At 40.8% G+C, this 19,361-nt stretch overlaps 1 protein-coding gene across 2 annotated transcripts in view; it reads left to right on the top strand.

The window, feature by feature from the left end:
* gpatch1 (G-patch domain containing 1) overlaps nt 1-19,361 on the top strand; it is a 30,252-nt gene continuing 10,891 nt past the window's right edge. Inside the window, exons 1-10 of one of the 2 annotated variants that reach the window (XM_012961260.3) lie at nt 1-448; nt 1,684-1,818; nt 2,915-3,000; nt 6,549-6,709; nt 7,169-7,266; nt 12,239-12,297; nt 12,432-12,674; nt 13,222-13,369; nt 16,782-16,861; nt 18,259-18,466. In XM_012961260.3, coding sequence (XP_012816714.2) covers nt 376-448; nt 1,684-1,818; nt 2,915-3,000; nt 6,549-6,709; nt 7,169-7,266; nt 12,239-12,297; nt 12,432-12,674; nt 13,222-13,369; nt 16,782-16,861; nt 18,259-18,466 — 1,291 coding nt within the window. In that variant the 5' untranslated portion in view covers nt 1-375. 2 annotated transcript variants of the gene reach the window in all.

Here is a 19,361-nt window from a genome sequence, read left to right as displayed (position 1 = left end):
GACGCTGCTAATAGCTGAATGGCTCTCGGCCAGCTATGTGTGTAGGACCCCAGAACAGATGACGTAGTGGGGCCACCTACCCGATGGACTGCAGCGCAACTGGGAAATAAATATTCACTTAACTCTCTCACGTCTCAATCCGTGATGCGCCCTATTCACCCTTTCAAATATTAAATGCAGATATTAATCTTGCAAACCTGCCCTCCGGGGAAAAATGCATATCGTATTTAGCCAAGACAGTGTTACAGAAGTCAGCCCTATCTGTAGTACGCCGAACTCTACACACTGCCACCTGCCGAAAGAAAGATCGCGTAAACAGAAAGCAGGTCACGTGAGAGATTTGGGCCGTCTAAGCGCCCGTAGCTTGGAGTTAACATGGCAGCCCAGGATAGTGATAGCGAAGAGGATTTTGTTACTTATGGAAAGCCTTTAGAACAGTACCAAGAAGGTAAGAAGAGATCTGCGTGGCGTGTTGGCATCTTCTTACTGTCTGCCGAGACATGCGGCGCAAAGGATTTTCCCCCAATTTAATGCCCTTAATGGCATGTTCTGTGCATCAATGCGTTCAGCGGTGGCCGTGGTGGTATTGCACATACTGTTCGTTCATATACAGCTGAGGTAGTAGGTGGCATGTACACGAAATGTTTTAAGCTCTGCACCTCAGACTCCAGCTCGAGAGTTGAATTATTCCTCTCGGACCCCCCTCCCCCCATATAACATTTTCTGCTGTCCGATGTACATAACTAACACATTTTTTGATAGTTTACATGTAATTTCTGTTGAAAAAAGGACCTGCTCTAAATAAGCTGCAGTGCTGGTCCAGAATCATTTTGCTCCATACATCCTGGTTGTACAACACTCAGTGAGAGTAAGTGTTTAAGTTATAGCTGTGTTTAGTTTAGCCCTCCATACAGGAGGAGAAGTTGGCCTGGATGTTATAGGATCAGTAACACCAAAAAATGAAAGTGTTTTAAAGTATTGGAAACGTAACGTACTGTGGCCCTGCAATGGTAAAACTGGGGTATATGCTTCAGGAACACTACTATAGTTTATATAAATAAGCTGCTGTGTAGCCATGGGGGCAGCCATTCAAGATGAAAAAAGGAGAAAAGGCACAGGTTACATAGCAGATAACAGATAAGACACCATTGTATTCTACAGGGTTTATCTGTTAGCTGCTATATAACCTGTGCCTTTTCTTCTTTTGAATGGCTGCCCCCATGGCTACACAGCAGGGTTTATATAAACTCTAGTAATGTTTCTGAAGCAAACACAAAACTTTTACCAGTGCAGGGCAGCAGTACATTATAGTTAATTTCTTTAAAATAAATACATTTTTTGGTGTTACTGTTCCTTTAAGTGATAAGCCCATTGATGTGTCATCTCATGCTGGAGACCCTGGTTTGTTTCCCTGTTACAACTTCCTGTGACTCTGGACAACTCATTAAATCTGGTGTTCCAACATACCTACTCCTATAATGGCTGCTCTGATTTATGTAAAGCGCTTTGAGTCCCATGGGAAAAAAAGCATTGGAAATGATTCGATGTAAAGTGCTCTAAATCCCATGGGAGAACAACACTAGAAATGATTTCCTTTACTTTCTTTATATCATTATGTCTAGGCATTTTCATATATTCTATGTGTATGCGATCAAATGAAAATAAAATCACATTTTATTTTAGGAGAGCAGCCCAAGAAGCCTATTGCTCTTCAGGATCAGACAGTTAAAGATGAAAAAGGAAGGTATAAGCGTTTCCATGGAGCATTTACAGGAGGATTCTCTGCTGGGTACTTTAACACTGTTGGTACTAAAGAAGGTATGTTTTGCAGTACTTTCTTTAGTCAGCTTAACTTTCATTTTTCCATCAGTTCTGAAGACAAGGTAGTGATCTCCCTAGATTTTATGGAGTAAAATGACATATGTCTGTTTATAATTGTCATGAGTGCAGAGCCAAGGCACATGGGGAGATGAGGCAAGTCCCACTCCCCTTGATCGACTGATGCACACGAGAGTGGCAAAAATTGAATCTAGAGGGCAAACTGATCTTTTATAGCTCAAGGCTCTGATTGCAGTGAGATATGATGGATACAAACTGCCCCGTGAAATAGTTTATAGGAAATATTTAAAAGTTAAAGAAAGCAGAACACATTTGATATTATATGCATTTATGTAAAACTTTATATAGTGCTACATGGATATGCAGCACTGTAAAAAAAAAAATTATTGAAGTATACACAGGGATAAATTATAAAAATATAATATATAATAATATATGGATATTAATTGCTATGTGGTAAGAGACACAGTAGAAAAGAGGTCTCTGGCCCACAGTGCTTACAATTTTCCCCAACCAGTGGCTCAACCCTTGGATGTTGCTCCCCATGACCTCAAAGCAGGTGCTCATTTTTTAATTTCTGGTAAGGAGGCAAGTTTTGGTTGCATAAAAACCAAGGATAATGCCAAACAGAGCCTCCTGTAGGCTGCCAGTCCACATAGGGGCTATTAATTAGCCACTTATAGCTCTTATTGCTACCCCCAAGAATCTTTTTCATGCTTGTATTGCTCCCCAACACTTTTTCCATTTAAATGTGGCTCGTGGGTATAAAAGGTTGGGGATCCCTGGTCTAAGTATATAGTCTGAAAGCTTACATAAAAGGGGAATATATTCTTAGTTACAAGTTATTAACAAAAGCCAAGTTAATGTTGGACTTTATTTTGTCTTCCAACATCATTCTTATCTTCTTCCCTGTATTCCACTATAAAAGTATAGTATTGGTATCTAGTATTCTACATTCTATACATTTAGCGCCTGACAAACTTGTAAGCAGAAAAGGCCATAACGTAAATAAAATAAAGGCACAAATATTAGATAAAAGACATTTTAATGGTTATATTTCATTTTTTACTATAAGGTTGGACACCATCTACATTTGTTTCTTCACGTCAGGGGAGAAGTGAAAGAGCAGTCAGCAGACCTGAAGATTTTATGGATGAGGAGGTAAATGGCCCATCAAAATCTAAAACTGCTAACATTGTTTTAAACATTGTTTTTATTGTTTTCTCCCACCCAACTCTGCTCCTGCTTGCAGTGCAATAATAGTTACTGAAGTTGATAGGACTGGGGGCATGGTTACCAGCTTGATATGAGCAGACGTGTTAGCTCGGCTCCACTCTGGTGGTTCTGTTGTGATACCTAACAGCCACCAAAACCTGCGATCATGGACTCCCCTAATGGGGCTTAACAAAGCTCAACGAAAGGCAGCGGAAGCATTAAAATGGCAAGCCCTCGCCTGAGTCTGAATACCTTGAATAAAGTAAAATTTCAAGGGGCAGTTGCTTTCCCAAATACTTTTCTGTATTACATTGTGGCCCAGTTGATCCACTTGGCAGCTTGGGTGGAAGAGGCGAATCACCAGCCACTGTACCAGCTTCACAATATTTTGTTAGGCTCTAGAATTACTTTGTTTCACTGGTTACTCGCAAAGAAACCCTGAGCAGTAGCATATTTGAATCAAGTTATGATTTTTGTACTCCAAATTTGGCAAAAAACAGAGCAGATAATGCAAATTACTAATATACTTCCCCAGAAGTGGGAAAATGTTTTTCCTGATATTGCCAAGGTGGGGAAAAACGTCCTGTGAGAAAGGTGTGGTGTCCTAATTATTGGAGATGTTTGGCAAAGATTCACAATGGCTTCTTTTGATACACTTATACAGCAATTTTGATTAATCTCATATCAATGGTTGAAATACTCTCAAATTAAGAGATACAAAATAATGAAAGCACTATTCCGCTAGCTCAGTACTTGTTGACTAATTCTAATGCAGGGATTCCCAACCTTTTTTACCTGTGAGCCACATTCAAATGTAAAAAGTGTTGGGGAGCAACAGAAGCATAAAAAATGTTTCTAGGGGTGCAAAATGAGGGATATGATTGGTTACTTGGTAGCCCCTATGTGGACTGGTAGCCTACAGAAGGTTCTGTTTGGCAGTATACCTTTTTTATACAACCAAAACTTGCCTTTAAGCAAGGAATTAAAAAATAATAATCTCCTTTAAGGCCACTGGGAGCAACTTCCACAGAGTTGGTCAGGAACATGTTGCTCACGAGCCACTGCTTGGGGATCACTGCTCTAATGTAAAGCTCAACAAAAGGCCTCATCTCCAGTTTATACTCTGAGCTCCATGCCAAACTGTATGATAAACATTAGAAACACAGAGCTTTCTACTACTCTGCCAAGTTACATAAGTTATTCCCTCCATCCCCCTCTGAATGTCCAGATGCCATGTGCAGCAAGCCACCCTTTTTATTCTATGGGAATGCACAGGGTACTGGAGGGAAATTTTTGATACTGTTGATAGCATTTTAGAGAATACATTTTGCTGTTTAGTATAGGAATGCAAGAGACATTTACATATCATCAAAGTATCTTTATTAAAGGACAAGGAAAGGTTAATATAAATTAAAAGTAAGTCTAAAGGCATTCTTTTTAAGTACTTACTGCATATCTAAATTCTCAGATCCCTGCTTCCTTCTCTGAGATATTGTGCTGGCAGCCTACAGCAGTGTGAAGACTACAGTGACATCACTGAAATCTCTCTTCCCTTCCTGTAGGCTGCCAGCGGCAGCCTTCCTATTCTCTGAGCATGTGTGTGACTTGATCCTGTCTCCTGTTCTGAGCTACACATGGCCACCAGTCAATCAGAAGCGGATCTGCCAGAGGGAGAATACCTTTTTAAAGATGGCTGCCTGTTTAAAGGACAAGGCAACTCAAAATATATTTTTTTGCCTAATAAAAGAAACCAAAATTCTAAGCAGCTTTGCAATATACATTTATTACAAGTTTCTAATGGTTTTTGAATTATATGTATTTATAATTGCTATTAGAAGCGGTGCTTGCCTGTCCTTTTCTATTCTCTGCCCTGGTGGCTCAGCCTCAGACTGTTGAAACATTGTAACACAAGGCAGCAGACTGACAGACCTGTATTGCTGGAGAAGCCTTTGCAACATTGTTTAAAATGTAACAACCAGGAGTTCAGCAAACGCTGTTTTCAATAGCAATTACATTTACAAATAACGTTTAAAGTGCTACAAATTTTTAATTATTTCATATTGGAAAGTTGCTTAGAATTATGTTTTCTTTCATTATGCAAAACATTATTTTTGGGGTTGACATGCCCTTTAAGAAAACAGATAGAAAATGTGAAGTTAAGCTGGCCATACACGTGGCGATCTCACGATGTTTCGTACGACCGTCGGTCGCACGAAACATCGTCAGATCCGCCACACACCATTCAGGGCTGAATCGGCAGGTAAGGAGGTAGAAACAATAGGATTTCTACCTCCTTCTGCCGATTCAGCTCTGAAGGGAGAATTTTGGTCAGGCGCCTTCTATGGCGCCCGATCAAAATTTTCTAACTTGGCCGATCGGCGAGCCGACCGATTTCAGCAGCTTCCTGCGATATCGGTCGGCTCGCTGACATGCCATACACGCACCGATTATCGTACGAAACGAGGTTTCGTACGATAATATCGGTGCGTGTATGGCCACCTTAAGTGTGACTGAGTAAATATTTGATTAGGTGAGCCAAAAGTGTGGTGTTTTTACTAAACAATAGGAGGGCTATTGGGCAGTATGCTTTTAAATTTTGACTTGCATTCTCCTTTAAAGAAACATTGTTTTTAGTTAAAAAAACAAAACAACTTATTACACAAAAAATGGAAGGCCGGTGGGATGGCATATGCGGCGGCGCGATTTGCGGAAGTTGCCTTGAGAGGCAACTTCGGAGATCACGCCACCGTGTATGCCATCCCACAGGCGATTTACATTTTCGCCGGTGAGATGTCCTATCTGGGAGATTAGTCGCCCACAACAAGGGAGATTTGTTGCGGGCGACTAATCTCCCCGTGTACCAGGGCCCTAAAATGACAGGATTATACAGATAACACGTTTTTAATAAAAAAATTTCCAAAATCAGGAATTTGGGATGATTTTTATATTTACAAGCAGCCCTTAATTATCTACATCTGAGGCCTGAGCTTTTTTTCGCCCTTTCATCAGATCCTGGTAAAGCATATAGAATACAAGTGTCAGGCTGGGACACCAAGTCCAACTAGAGAACCTGACATCTGGTCCAGGGCTCACTCTCATAGTAAAGTGGGAATAATAATGGAGCTTTTTTTGTCAAATTGAGTCTTTAGAACCAGTTGGGCAGGGCATAAAGTGGCTCTATATTTGCAGATAAAAGCTGCCAACCTCTCCAGACTGTCAGCAACTTTGACCCATGTATTTATGGGGGGGTTGCTAAATCAGGCAGAAATCTGTTAATTTTCCGAACTCGCCAATTGAGGGGATCTTAAGGTGTATGGCAAGGATATACCCCGAATTTCATTAGCCAGATTGATAAATCCTATTAAGATATTTAATTTCTAATTGTTCAAAACATTTAAAAGCAAAACCAGAATATGTCATAGCTTATAACAATTGATGACTTATGATTTATATGACTAGATGTGCTTGTTTCTTTTCAATGTTATTTTGATCAGGATCTCGGTGAATTTGGAATAGCACCGACGGAAATTTTGACAACAGACAACTTTGCATCCAAAAGCAAAGATAGGATCAGGGAAAAAGCCAGGGAGCTTGCATCAGTCTCCGCACCAATTCCTGGAGCAACTATCCTTGATGATTTAATTGCTCCAGCAAAGTATGTACATTTTTTTTTTTTAAAGTTTGGGGAAACTTATAAAGCTTATATTTTACAAAATTTTGCCTCTGAAGAAAATTATTATAGAACAGTTTTCCTATGCTTTTATTGATGTCATTTTATTGTAGGAACTACAGATTTCATAAACCTTGTAACATAAATCACTTTCATAAATCATTGGCTGTTTTAATGGGTCGCCAATAAAACTACACTTCAAATATTGAAGAGCTGGCATAGCATTCTCGAAACCTCTTCTCCATTATGAAATATGCTAAAATGTTACCTGATCCACAGAGCCCTGATATGACCTGTCTTTCTCTTGCTATTATGTGCTTCAGGTGTTTGTTGAAAAAAGATAATTGCCAATTTTTTCAAGGTGTATCTACTGATTTCTCATGATCGTTCTGTTATCTTGTCTTTTCTTGTTTTACCGTATTGTGCCTTTTTCATTTGTATTAGAATAACCATTGGTATTCAGCTGTTGCGACAAATGGGCTGGAAAGAAGGACAAGGAGTGGGTCCTAGGACAAAGAGAAGAGCACAGAAGCAAAAACCTGGTATGTGGAAATGGAATCTGACAACACATCTGTGTTATCAGGGTGGGATTGGGAGAATTTGTTATATATATATACAAAGGTTTAGAAAGCTGCACACCAAAAGTCCTGGACGCTACCTGGGTGCCTGAATCCAGTAGTAAATATAGATCAAAGTCAAACAAAACGGCACTCACAGGAATTTTTGCAAAGGAGACATCAAATTAGGTGAAGAAGGTGAGATCCTTTATTTAGTCCGACGTTTCAGTTCCTTCTGGAACTTTCATCAGGGACAACATTGTTACAGTGCATAGTGAACGCTATTTAAGTCAAAAAGGGCGCCAAGTTGTTGCTAGGCAACCCCTAACAGACAGTGAGAAAGTGTCAGAAAATAAAAATTACAAATAAACTGAAATGGGCAGAGATCACAAACAGTATGCAACACAGTGGGCACAACTGAAGGGGCATATTGACATACACGCTGAGTTATGTATTGTCCCATAGCGCTACCTGGTCAGGACGCCCTGCCAGGATTGCGCAACAATTGGAGGTGATCACAGAAAGCCTCCGGTCCTTTCCAACCTAGGTACAGATTTCCCCATAGTGTTACAACGCTTACCGGCTAGGTACCCAGCTTCTGCGGAGTCCCGTAGTCTCAAGAACGGCCGCCCCCGATACGCTTCCAAGTGGTTGCTACGCAACCCGCCAGTGGTGAGCGGACCCAGAAGTCCCGTGTGTATTGGCTCGTAACCGTAACGCTTATTTAATCTGCACGGGCCATTTGTCAGCCAGCGGACCAATTAGAAGCACAGCCCAGAGCTACACATAGATATCACGGTCCACAGTGTGTGGCCAGATATTGGTGCATGCATCGAGCGGCGACTAAAATAAAAGGTAGACGTGCATCCCAACGGGAAATAGCGCGCATACGGTATAGCCATTTCACGCTACTCACTTGGGGGTGCCAAGGAAGTTGTGGCCCTACGCAGGGCAACACCTTAATGGTAGTGGGAGAACACCAGTCCCCGGGATCGCATTTGCAAATAGGGTGACCTAGGGTATTACGGGGAACCCCGCGCGGGGCTCATACATCGATGAGAGTGTCATCAACTGGGTGGGAAATACATGTATGGAGGGTACACCTGCTACCCTACCAAAGTTAAATAACGGAGGACCAGGGCATAAGCTGATCACCATGTTTAGACAAGGGAACCATGCTACAATGTATGACAGTTCAAGTTAAGCCCGACCAGATAGATACAAAAGAAGTTGCAAATGTTTCTCAAGCATTTAAACAATGTGTCAAAACGTTTAAAAACACAGAGGTAGAGGGAAAGTTACGGAATACAAAGTATCACATAACAATAAAGTCTATGTAGCAAACAATACGCTCAAATGAAGCAATTTAGTGGTAAAGTCTCATTAAGGCCCCGTGGGGCCACACAATCAAGTTTATAAATCCAGCGGGACTCTCGTTGAAGTAGAGCCAGGTCCCTGTTGCCACCCCTCGCCAGGGGGGGCTGGTAATCTATGGCCATGCACTTAAATGTGGGAAGAGTATGCCGCAACAACAGGAAGTGTCTTGCAACTGGTTGACCGGATTCGCCTTCTTTGAGGGCCTTGCTGATGGCCGAACGGTGATTGCCAATTCGTTCCCTGAGAGTAGTCACTGTCTTGCCCACGTAATATAGGCCACACGGGCATGTGATGATATATACTATATAGGTAGACAAACATCCAAGTCTAGAATGTATTTTAAATCTTTTACCCGTGTGGGGATGTGGGAAATCTGGACCCGTTAGTAGGCACCTGCAGGTCACGCAGTCTGGGCATTTATAGCACCCCAACTTTTGTAGTGACGACAACCAGTTTTTCTGTTTATTACCACGGCCTTTGAAGTCCCTTTTCATCAGTAGATCCTTTAAGCTGCCACCTCTTTTATAGCCCATCAAAGGTTTGTGGGCCTGGTGTAAGGTCAAAGATTCGTCTTGGTTTACCATGGGCCAATTCCTATTAATACTGTTAGCCAAGGCATGAGAAGTAGGAGAAAACGTAGTAGTAAAGATAAGAGGTGTTTGCTCATTCTTAGGCTTGTGTGTGCTGTTCAGTAGAGAGTCCTGGTTGTGTACAAGGGCTCTCTCCAATTGAGTTAATAACAGTTTCTCAGTGTAGCCCCGCTCTAGGAATCTGTTAAACATTTCTTGTAATTGGATCTTGGCAGTGTCTGTTGAGCTATTGTTCCTGATCACTCTTAGAAATTGGGAGTATGGGATGCCCCTGATTGTGGCTGGGGGGTGATGACTTGATGCATGTAGAATGGAGTTGCGATCCGTGGATTTCCTAAATAGTCTCGTGCCGAGCCCGCCCTGGTCCTTGAAAATATTGAGGTCCAAAAAGTCAATGTTGTACCGGTGGTAGCTAATAGTCAATTTGATAGGGCATTCAAGATGGTTTAAGTGTTGGTGAAAAGCAAGTAGTGATTCCTCATCTCCCGTCCAAATCAAGAACAAATCGTCAATGTAGCGAAAATACGTCATAATTGACTTCTGTAGCAAAGGTAATATGTGGATGGTTTCAAATTGTGCCATATATAAATTCGCATATGAGGGAGCCAGGGCACTGCCCATGGCGGTGCCCGAGAGTTGTAGGAAAAACTGGTTCTCAAAACGGAAAAAATTCCTGGTAAGGGTGAGCTCAAGTAGTTGCAATAAAAACTCAGTTGGTATACTGCCAGTGTTTGTAGTGATCAGTGCCTCTTTCACTGCTCTAATACCTTGATCATGCGGTATCACTGTATATAGACTAGTTACATCCATCGTGACTAGAATACACTCATCAGGAATGTTACCCAGTGTCCTAAGCTTCCTAATGACATGTGTCGAATCCTGGGTGTATGAGCACATGGTTTTAACCAGTGGCTGTAGGAAGGAATCTATGTATGTAGAGACAGGTTGAAATAGGGAACCTACTGCAGAAATAATTGGTCTACCAGGGGGTGACGAGAGGGACTTGTGGACTTTGGGCAGAGTGTAAATGATAGGTGTACGAGGGTACTCTGTTACAAGGAAATCATAGACCTCCTTAGTGATCCAGCCTGCGTTGAGAGCCACAGATAGATACATATCGAGTTCAGATTTGAACTTGAGGGTAGGGTCCCCGGGTAATACCCTGTATGTGTGTTCATCAGACAATTGGCGTAGAATTTCATCTCTGTAATAGGAATAATCAAGGAGTACTATTGAGCCCCCTTTATCTGCTGGTCTGATGACTAAATCAAGGTCATCCCGTAATGTGCGAATGGCCTGACGTTCCACTAGGGACAAATTATGATGCATCTTGCATTGTTATGTGATACTTTGTATTCCGTAACTTTCCCTCTACCTCTGTGTTTTTAAACGTTTTGACACATTGTTTAAATGCTTGAGAAACATTTGCAACTTCTTTTGTATCTATCTGGTCGGGCTTAACTTGAACTGTCATACATTGTAGCATGGTTCCCTTGTCTAAACATGGTGATCAGCTTATGCCCTGGTCCTCCGTTATTTAACTTTGGTAGGGTAGCAGGTGTACCCTCCATACATGTATTTCCCACCCAGTTGATGACACTCTCATCGATGTATGAGCCCCGCGCGGGGTTCCCCGTAATACCCTAGGTCACCCTATTTGCAAATGCGATCCCGGGGACTGGTGTTCTCCCACTACCATTAAGGTGTTGCCCTGCGTAGGGCCACAACTTCCTTGGCACCCCCAAGTGAGTAGCGTGAAATGGCTATACCGTATGCGCGCTATTTCCCGTTGGGATGCACGTCTACCTTTTATTTTAGTCGCCGCTCGATGCATGCACCAATATCTGGCCACACACTGTGGACCGTGATATCTATGTGTAGCTCTGGGCTGTGCTTCTAATTGGTCCGCTGGCTGACAAATGGCCCGTGCAGATTAAATAAGCGTTACGGTTACGAGCCAATACACACGGGACTTCTGGGTCCGCTCACCACTGGCGGGTTGCGTAGCAACCACTTGGAAGCGTATCGGGGGCGGCCGTTCTTGAGACTACGGGACTCCGCAGAAGCTGGGTACCTAGCCGGTAAGCGTTGTAACACTATGGGGAAATCTGTACCTAGGTTGGAAAGGACCGGAGGCTTTCTGTGATCACCTCCAATTGTTGCGCAATCCTGGCAGGGCGTCCTGACCAGGTAGCGCTATGGGACAATACATAACTCAGCGTGTATGTCAATATGCCCCTTCAGTTGTGCCCACTGTGTTGCATACTGTTTGTGATCTCTGCCCATTTCAGTTTATTTGTAATTTTTATTTTCTGACACTTTCTCACTGTCTGTTAGGGGTTGCCTAGCAACAACTTGGCGCCCTTTTTGACTTAAATAGCGTTCACTATGCACTGTAACAATGTTGTCCCTGATGAAAGTTCCAGAAGGAACTGAAACGTCGGACTAAATAAAGGATCTCACCTTCTTCACCTAATTTGATGTCTCCTTTGCAAAAATTCCTGTGAGTGCCGTTTTGTTTGACTTTGATCTATATATATATATATATATATATATATATATATATATATATATATATATCACTGATATTCAGTGATCAGCTCTGGTTTGCAAGCTTTGTGCAAGTTCATCCCACAGACCTTTTAGGTTGAGGTTAGTTAGTTCTACACCTTAAGATCAAATTCAATACACTGTATGATGAATATTTGTACTTATTCCATAAATTCCAAAGTTGATTATATTTATTTTGCAATATTTAATTTATTATCTATGGTGATTACAATAACACCTGCAAATGTTTCAACTGAGGACATGTCATTTTAAAAAGTCAGTGATTGGATATTTTTGCCCATATTGTATGTTACTAATTAGAGGTGATATTTACAAATATAATGAATAGTTAATTTCCTTTGGATATATATGCAATACAGTTTAATCACAGGAAAGTCTGCAGTCAAAATTAACTAGTTTTCTGTTTATTTTTCTTCCAGAAAGCTATGTCAGGATGTATGGCTGTGCATTACCCCCAGCAGGATCTGAAGGATCAGAAGTAAGTTCCCATATTTTATATTTAAAGATCAATGTGATATACACAGAAGCATTGGCAAAGCTTACCCATATCAACCAATCAACCGTTATCTCTTATTGTGTGCTGTTAGAATAATAAATATTAATTTGTTACAGGATGAAGAGGATGAATATGTGCCTGAAAATGTTACATTTGCACCCAAAGATGTGATACAAATAGATTTTACAATGAAAGACAATGTTCATGGCTTGGGCTATCGAGGCCTGGATCCTAGCCAAGCTTTGTTTGGTTCTCAAGAAAAACATATTCATTTATTTGGTGATGGCTATGAAAAGATGAATAGTTTGCTTCGTGATAATCAACACAGCAGAGGAAGGAAGGTTGGAATGTCTGGACAGGTGAGCTTCAAAAATTAAAATATAAACTTCAGAACTTAAAGTAGAAACCAGATTGCTACCTGGGAAGTGTGCTGCTTTTGACAAATTATATTGGAAAGGGATCATTCAGGAATGCTCATGTTAGCATTCCCAAGAATTTCCTGCCAAACATCACCAGCACATTTCTTCTGTAGATGTCCTTGTTCATCATGGTTCTTTTATGAGGTGTCCACTGGAGTCAAATCACTGTATGTGCCATAGGACTAAGAGGCTTACTAAGTAAAACACAGCTATATAATTAATAGAGCAGTGGCTCCCAAACTGTGGGGTTGGCCTCCCTGTTGGGGGCTTGGTGCAAAGGCTTAGCCTAAAGGCCAGTTTTGGTGAGAACTGGTAAGACTAGCTACTGACACTTACATTTTCATGTATCTGTACTCATTTTATGAGATAACAGGGGGCCTGAACAAGATTTATAACCACTAGAATAGAGTAACATGTAGAACCGAGGTCTACCACAATTGTATGTCTAGTATAAAAACAATTGATTTACTTTTTACTCTTCCATTAGGCATTTGGAGTTGGGGCTTTGGAGGAGGAAGATGATGACATCTATGGTAGAGAGTCTTTGTCCAAATATGATACTGTACTTTGTGAAGAAGAAAGTGGAGATGGGCTTTTTGGGTGGACAGCACCAAAAGAGTACAAAAATAGGAAAGGTGAGTTCTCTATACCATTTGTGTGCTAATTCGTTTTTGTATTCCTTGATAGCCTTAGAATAGCACAGTTATCTGAGTAGTCCTGACAAAGTTCATGAAACTTAATTAAAGTGAACCCATTACAAGTAACAATTTGTTATACCAAATTCTAGGATGGACTTTTAATGTTTTGGAGCTGTGACTTAGGCCTACACCAGAACATGCTATTTGCAACAACCATGGAATTGACTTTCTTCTGTTGTCAGTGGAACATCATGTATTTGAAACATTATCGAGTTTTAGCAAGATAGCTTGCATGGTTATTGCTTAAATGCCCTACTGTAACCAACATGGCCTGTTTTGTGGTCTGTTGAGTGTGAGGAAATTGGCATCTTGTCTCTTTATCTTTCCACATGTACTCCAACAATGACTAGAGCACAAAGAGTAATTGCACCCACTACAGTTAAAAAAAAATGTTGGCTTGTTCTCAGTGGACAAAATAAATCCTTATATACTTAAAGCTGTCACTTTCTCCTTAATAGGTGTCTGTGAATGTTGGTAGAATCTGAAATACATTGTTTTCAGTAGCAGCTTATGTACTTCAGATGTAACCGGACATCAACAAGTGGTGTCCTAGAAAGTGACTAATATCATTTCTGCCTTTTGAATTATTATAAGATAATAAAGCCATTTTCACTAAAGAACAGATATGTCATTATGATTAAAATAAACGGTCTACCATTTGGTAAATAGCTATTTCATTTCAAACATTGATCAGTGCCTTGTGTTTAATGTGTCAAAAGAATCAAACAGCATTTGGGGGGCATGACCCTTTGTCAGGCCCCCAAAATGCTGTTTCATTCTTTTTGACACTATAAACAGGGGGGACTCTTTCCCATTGCAATTGGCTTTTTTGTTTTCTTAGAATTGCTTGGGGGAGTGGGGTTTCCCCAAAGGTTCTTGCACCAGACTAAACAGCTCTAGAGGCCTGGGTGTGCCTGTATACCCTTTTGTTGCCCTAATAGAATCTGCCAACACAACATCACTCAGCAGGGCATTCCACAACCTCACTGCCTATACTGTGAAAAACCACATACACTGCTTCAAATTAAAGTTATTTTACTCTAATCTAAAGGGAGGGGGGCTCTGGTGCACTGGTCATTTTTATGGGAAACAAGATCCCCCTCTATTTGTCTCTAATGTACTTGTACAAAGTAATAATGTCCTCTCGGAAGCACCTTTTTTTCCAGAGGAAACAACTCCAGCTTTGACAGTATAACCTCATAGTTTAAATCTCCCATCTCTTATCAGTTTAGTTGCGTGTGTGTGTGCACTCTCTTCAGCTTATTAATATCCATCCTAAAGACTGGAGCCCAAAACTGCACTGCATACTCAAGATGTGGCCTCACCAGAAACCTATAAGGGCTCTGGCACACGGGGAGATTAGTCGCCCGCGACAAATCTCCCTGTTCACGGGCGACTAAACTCCCCGAATTGCCATCCCACCGGCGATCATGTAAGTCGCCGGTGGGAAGGTACACTTTCGCCGGTGGGATGGCAGGTGATGGCAACTCGGGGAGATTAGTCGCCCGCGAACAGGGAGATTTGTCGTGGGTGACTAATCTCCCCGTGTGCCAGAGCCCTAAAGAGGCAAATTTATCTATTTATCCTTTGAGTTAAAGCCCTTTGTTATGCAAGACAGTACTTTATTTGCTTTAGTAGCCACTGAATGACACTGCCTGGAATTAGACAACTTGTTATCTAGATCCTTCTCAGTAACCCCCAACATACTTCCATTTAGTGTATAACTCGCATTTATGTGCATAACTTTGCATTTATCAACAGTGAACCTCATTTTCCAGCTTGCTGCCCAGTTGCTGCTCTTTAGATGTGCTGATGTGGCTATTACAGCACAAGTAGTTCTGTCAACAGAGGTGTGCCACTGTGATTATTTGTATAGTTATTGGCAGCAAAGAGCTGGATTGTCCTTAAGAATGTCTGCAATGTGTCCTTGTTTACAAACTCACATTAATTCTTCAGTGCTATAGATAAAGCTTTTTAATCACATTAACCCTTTCCTGGTGCAAGAAGGGAATGAAGTCTTGGGATGAAGTTCTCAAACTGCAGAGCTTAATTCCCTACAACAGAGGTTCCTAAATGGTTTGTTTGCTGTACTGATTATTCTTGGACAGGTTCATTTAAGCAAATGTAATGAATCTGGAAAAATTAAAAATCGCTGCTCTAGGGTGTTCCCCTTAAGTTTATAAATAGAAATATATTTCTGTTTAGCCCGTTGACTTAAACTAAACCATAAAAAATATGTCTAGAAATGCTTTAAGTTGTGTACAAGAGATTGCTATCTCTGATTTCATTAGACCATCTTTTGAGTGTCAGTGAAACTGCACATACTCAGTGTGCTCTGGGCTGCTGCTGAGAAGCTAAGCTTACAAGTCTTCCAAATCATCAAACAGAAACCGAGGATCATCTGTCATAGAAGTTAATGTGCTATAGTGCTGATTATTTGTTTTTTACATTTTTTTACATTACTAGACGGGGCAAACAGGGAAACTGACGCTTTTCCATATTTGATCCTTGCAAGACAAATAAGAAAGATAACTAGATAACCAGTGCAAAGGATGCAATTCACCCTTGTTTTGTAAACAGGAGCCCACTATGCAGGGGGATTTTATGGACACTGGTAATGTAATTACCTTGCAAGGACCAAACATAGTGGCTTCAGTTTCCCTATTTGCCCTGTTGTAAATAAATTACAAAAAACAGATATTTCAAACCAGATAACCTAGATATTTCATGATTAAAACAATAGGCAAAATGTGTGAGAGATTGTCAAGGTGTTTGAGAAGGTGAGTGCTTTATTAGTATGGTTGTCCGAGTTAGAGAGAGAGAGTAAAAGAGCATATGCCTTTGGTGTGTGATGTAAGTGTACGTTTGAGAATTTTTGTGGACATGGGCCACTATGTTATAGTAAGTGTGAGCATAAGTCTGAGTTTCTGTGAATTGGCGAGAAAGTGTGTCTGAGTGTGTAAACACTGATGTGATTGTTAGGGTAAGGTGCATATTAGGTGGCACGAGTATGACAGTTGACTGTAAAAATGTGTCGGTGATAGTATGTTTAAAAACATAAGCCTTAATGAGTGTAAGCCTGAGTAAGCATGTAAATGAGTAAGTATAAGGGTGGGGTAGTCAGTATGAGTGTAAGTGTGAGCATGTGTCAGCATGTTTGAGAGCATGAGCTTGTGTGAGCATATGAGTGCGACCTTGGAGGAAATGTGAGTCAGTCTGAGGGTAAGCATGTTAGCGTGTTTGAGTCAGTTTGTTGTGCGAGTAAGAATGTGTAAGTGCCAGGATAAATCCTCTTGCAATAATTTCTAGTAGCCTCCATAATACTAATATGCAGATTTTTCATTTTAAGGTCTTCACAAGGAACTTGTGTATGTTGGTAAGATATTGGATGGATACTGTACAGCTATGAAACCAGCTGCACCTAAGAAGGTAGAGAAGCTGCTTCTTTTAAATTAGAGATCTAATCATGTTTCTGTCAATGCTGGGATATGTCTTAGTATCACTCCCAGAGAAGATCTGGGGTGTTAATGAAAGGTACAGGTATAGGACCCATTATCCAGAATGCTCGGGACCAAGGGTATTCCGGATAAGGGGTCTTTCCGTAATTTGGATCTCCATACCTTAAGTCTGCTAAAAAATGAATAAAACATTAATTAACCCCAATAGGATTGTTTTGCATCCAATAAGGATTATTTATATCTTAGTTGGGATCAATTACAAGGTACTGTTTTATTACTACAGAGAAAAAGAAAATCAGTTTTAAAATTCTGAATTATGTGATTAAAATGGAGTCTATGGGAGACAGGCTTTCCGTAATTCGGAGCTTTCTGGATAACGGGTTTCTGGATAAGGGGTCCGATACCTGTATAAGTAATATTCCAGTCTATAGAAGGATTGCACCTTCCCCACCCCAGTGCAAAATATAGACTTCTTTCATCACGAACAGCACTCTTTAAAAGCACTGGACTGTCAGGTTGCTTCTGCAATGCGCTGCAGCATTTATTTTGGAGTGGTAATGTTACTAATTAGGAAAGAAGTGACTACAGCTCTGTTTGGTCATTGTGTGCATATACAGACTGCATGATATTATCACATCAACAGTGACACATCTCATACTGAAACCTTAGTTAACGCCCAAGAAGTTATAGTCCATATTATTATTATAAACATTTATTTATAAAGCGCCAACATATTCCGCAGCGCTGACATATGAAGTTGCTTGTGATTCCAGTCAAGTGGTTTACTGCAGTGAATTTGCTTTCAGTTCCCATAGATTCTTTGTGGGCTCTTTTTTTTTTTTTTTTTTTTTTACCAGAGTGCCATGGTAGTAAAGATCTTTCAAGCCAGTAAATTTCTCAAAACGTATTTGGGAATATCTGAACCCCATGATATCCTATCCATTTCCTCCAGTGAATGTCTAGAAGCAATGTTCCCTCAAATTTTCTTGACTTTGTGCTCAAAAACAATCTTTTTTTGCACACCTTTTAAAATTGTGTGCAGAGAAATAAAAAGTAGGTCAGAATATGTACAAAATGTATATGGTGGTACACAAAATTCTTTGTGCACACCACAATTTTTATGTGCGCTGGTCTCAAAATTTGTCCAAAAGCCAGTCTGCCTCTTCCAGGAGACCACAACCTGCCAGTATTATCTGCTATTACTGTTTGATAATTCTGATTTATTCCTCAGTCCCAAATACTGTATGTGTTGATGTCCCTTCTCTTTTTATTGTCATTAGAAGTTAGCACTTCTACAACATCAAGAACTGATTATTGTTAGAAGAATTATGTATTTCAATGCTACATTCTAATTTTTTGATTCTGTAGGTATATGCACCCCCAGAGCTCCCAAAAGATTACCGACCAGTACACTATTTCAAGCCTGTACTTAATACAAGCAATCTAAACTCTCCAGCTCTCCAAGCACTGCTTGACTCTTCTCAGAAACCTCCTTCAGATGCAGCTACCAAGCAAAGCAGGCACCATCTTAATTCCGATCAGAGAAGAGAGATGCTTGGTGAAACACCTCTGCAGGGTAGGTAATCTGCCTGCTAGTTGTTCTTCTATGCTTACAGATATGTTTTCTTTCTTCTGGCATCCTGCATCAGTACAACTGTTATTCAATATGTAATTTGTGTGTTAGGGCTAATTTAAATCCACAAGTGCAATTTCCAGTCAATTGTGCATAAAACCAATTTAATTAAAATGTGCTCCTTGCACTTCTGTATAGTTGCGCATGGTGCCGCTCAGTCCTATTCTATGTTTCATGTTGAATGCCACTGCCAGGGGAACCCTGGGGTTACTGCCACCTCTGCACCAGGCCATAGCTCCAGGGTTCCCTCAGTGGCCTGTGTCATTGCAGTTAAGTTGTGTCTGAAAGAGGTTCAGAGGTTAATGAACAACATCCCATCTGTCATCAGCCTTAAATGTACATTATTTAACTCATTTAAAAAAAACTTTTTTCACTAAAATGTCTAAAGTTACATTTCTAAAGAGCTTAATGAAAATCACTGGTGGTAAAATGTATGTATTGTGCAGTAGCCCACATATTTTTTGCCACCTGTAATTTTAGTTTATCGCAGTAGGTATGTAACTTAGCCCTAACAGGCAAGGCTCATAAGGATGTGGATGGTTTACAGCAGTGATCCCCAACTAGTGTTTCGTGAGCAACATGTTGCTCCCCAACCCTTTGGATGTTGCTCTCAGTGGTCTCAAAGCAGGTGCTCATTTTTGAATTTCTGGCTTGGAGGCAAGTTTTGGTTGTATAAAACCCAGTGTAATTGCCAAACAGAGCCTTCTATAGGCTGCCAGTCCACATAGGGGCTACCAAATAGCCAATTAAAGCTCCTATTTGCACCCCCAGGAACTTTTTCCATGCTTGTGTTGCTCCCCAACACTTTTTCCTTGAATGTGGCTCACGGGTATAAAAG

The sequence above is a fragment of the Xenopus tropicalis genome, chromosome 4, assembly GCF_000004195.4.
Source record: "Xenopus tropicalis strain Nigerian chromosome 4, UCB_Xtro_10.0, whole genome shotgun sequence".
NCBI classification, from domain to species: Eukaryota; Metazoa; Chordata; class Amphibia; order Anura; family Pipidae; genus Xenopus; species Xenopus tropicalis.
The sequence above is the reverse complement of the archived record's forward strand: the minus strand, read 5'-3'. Positions and strand labels throughout refer to the sequence as shown.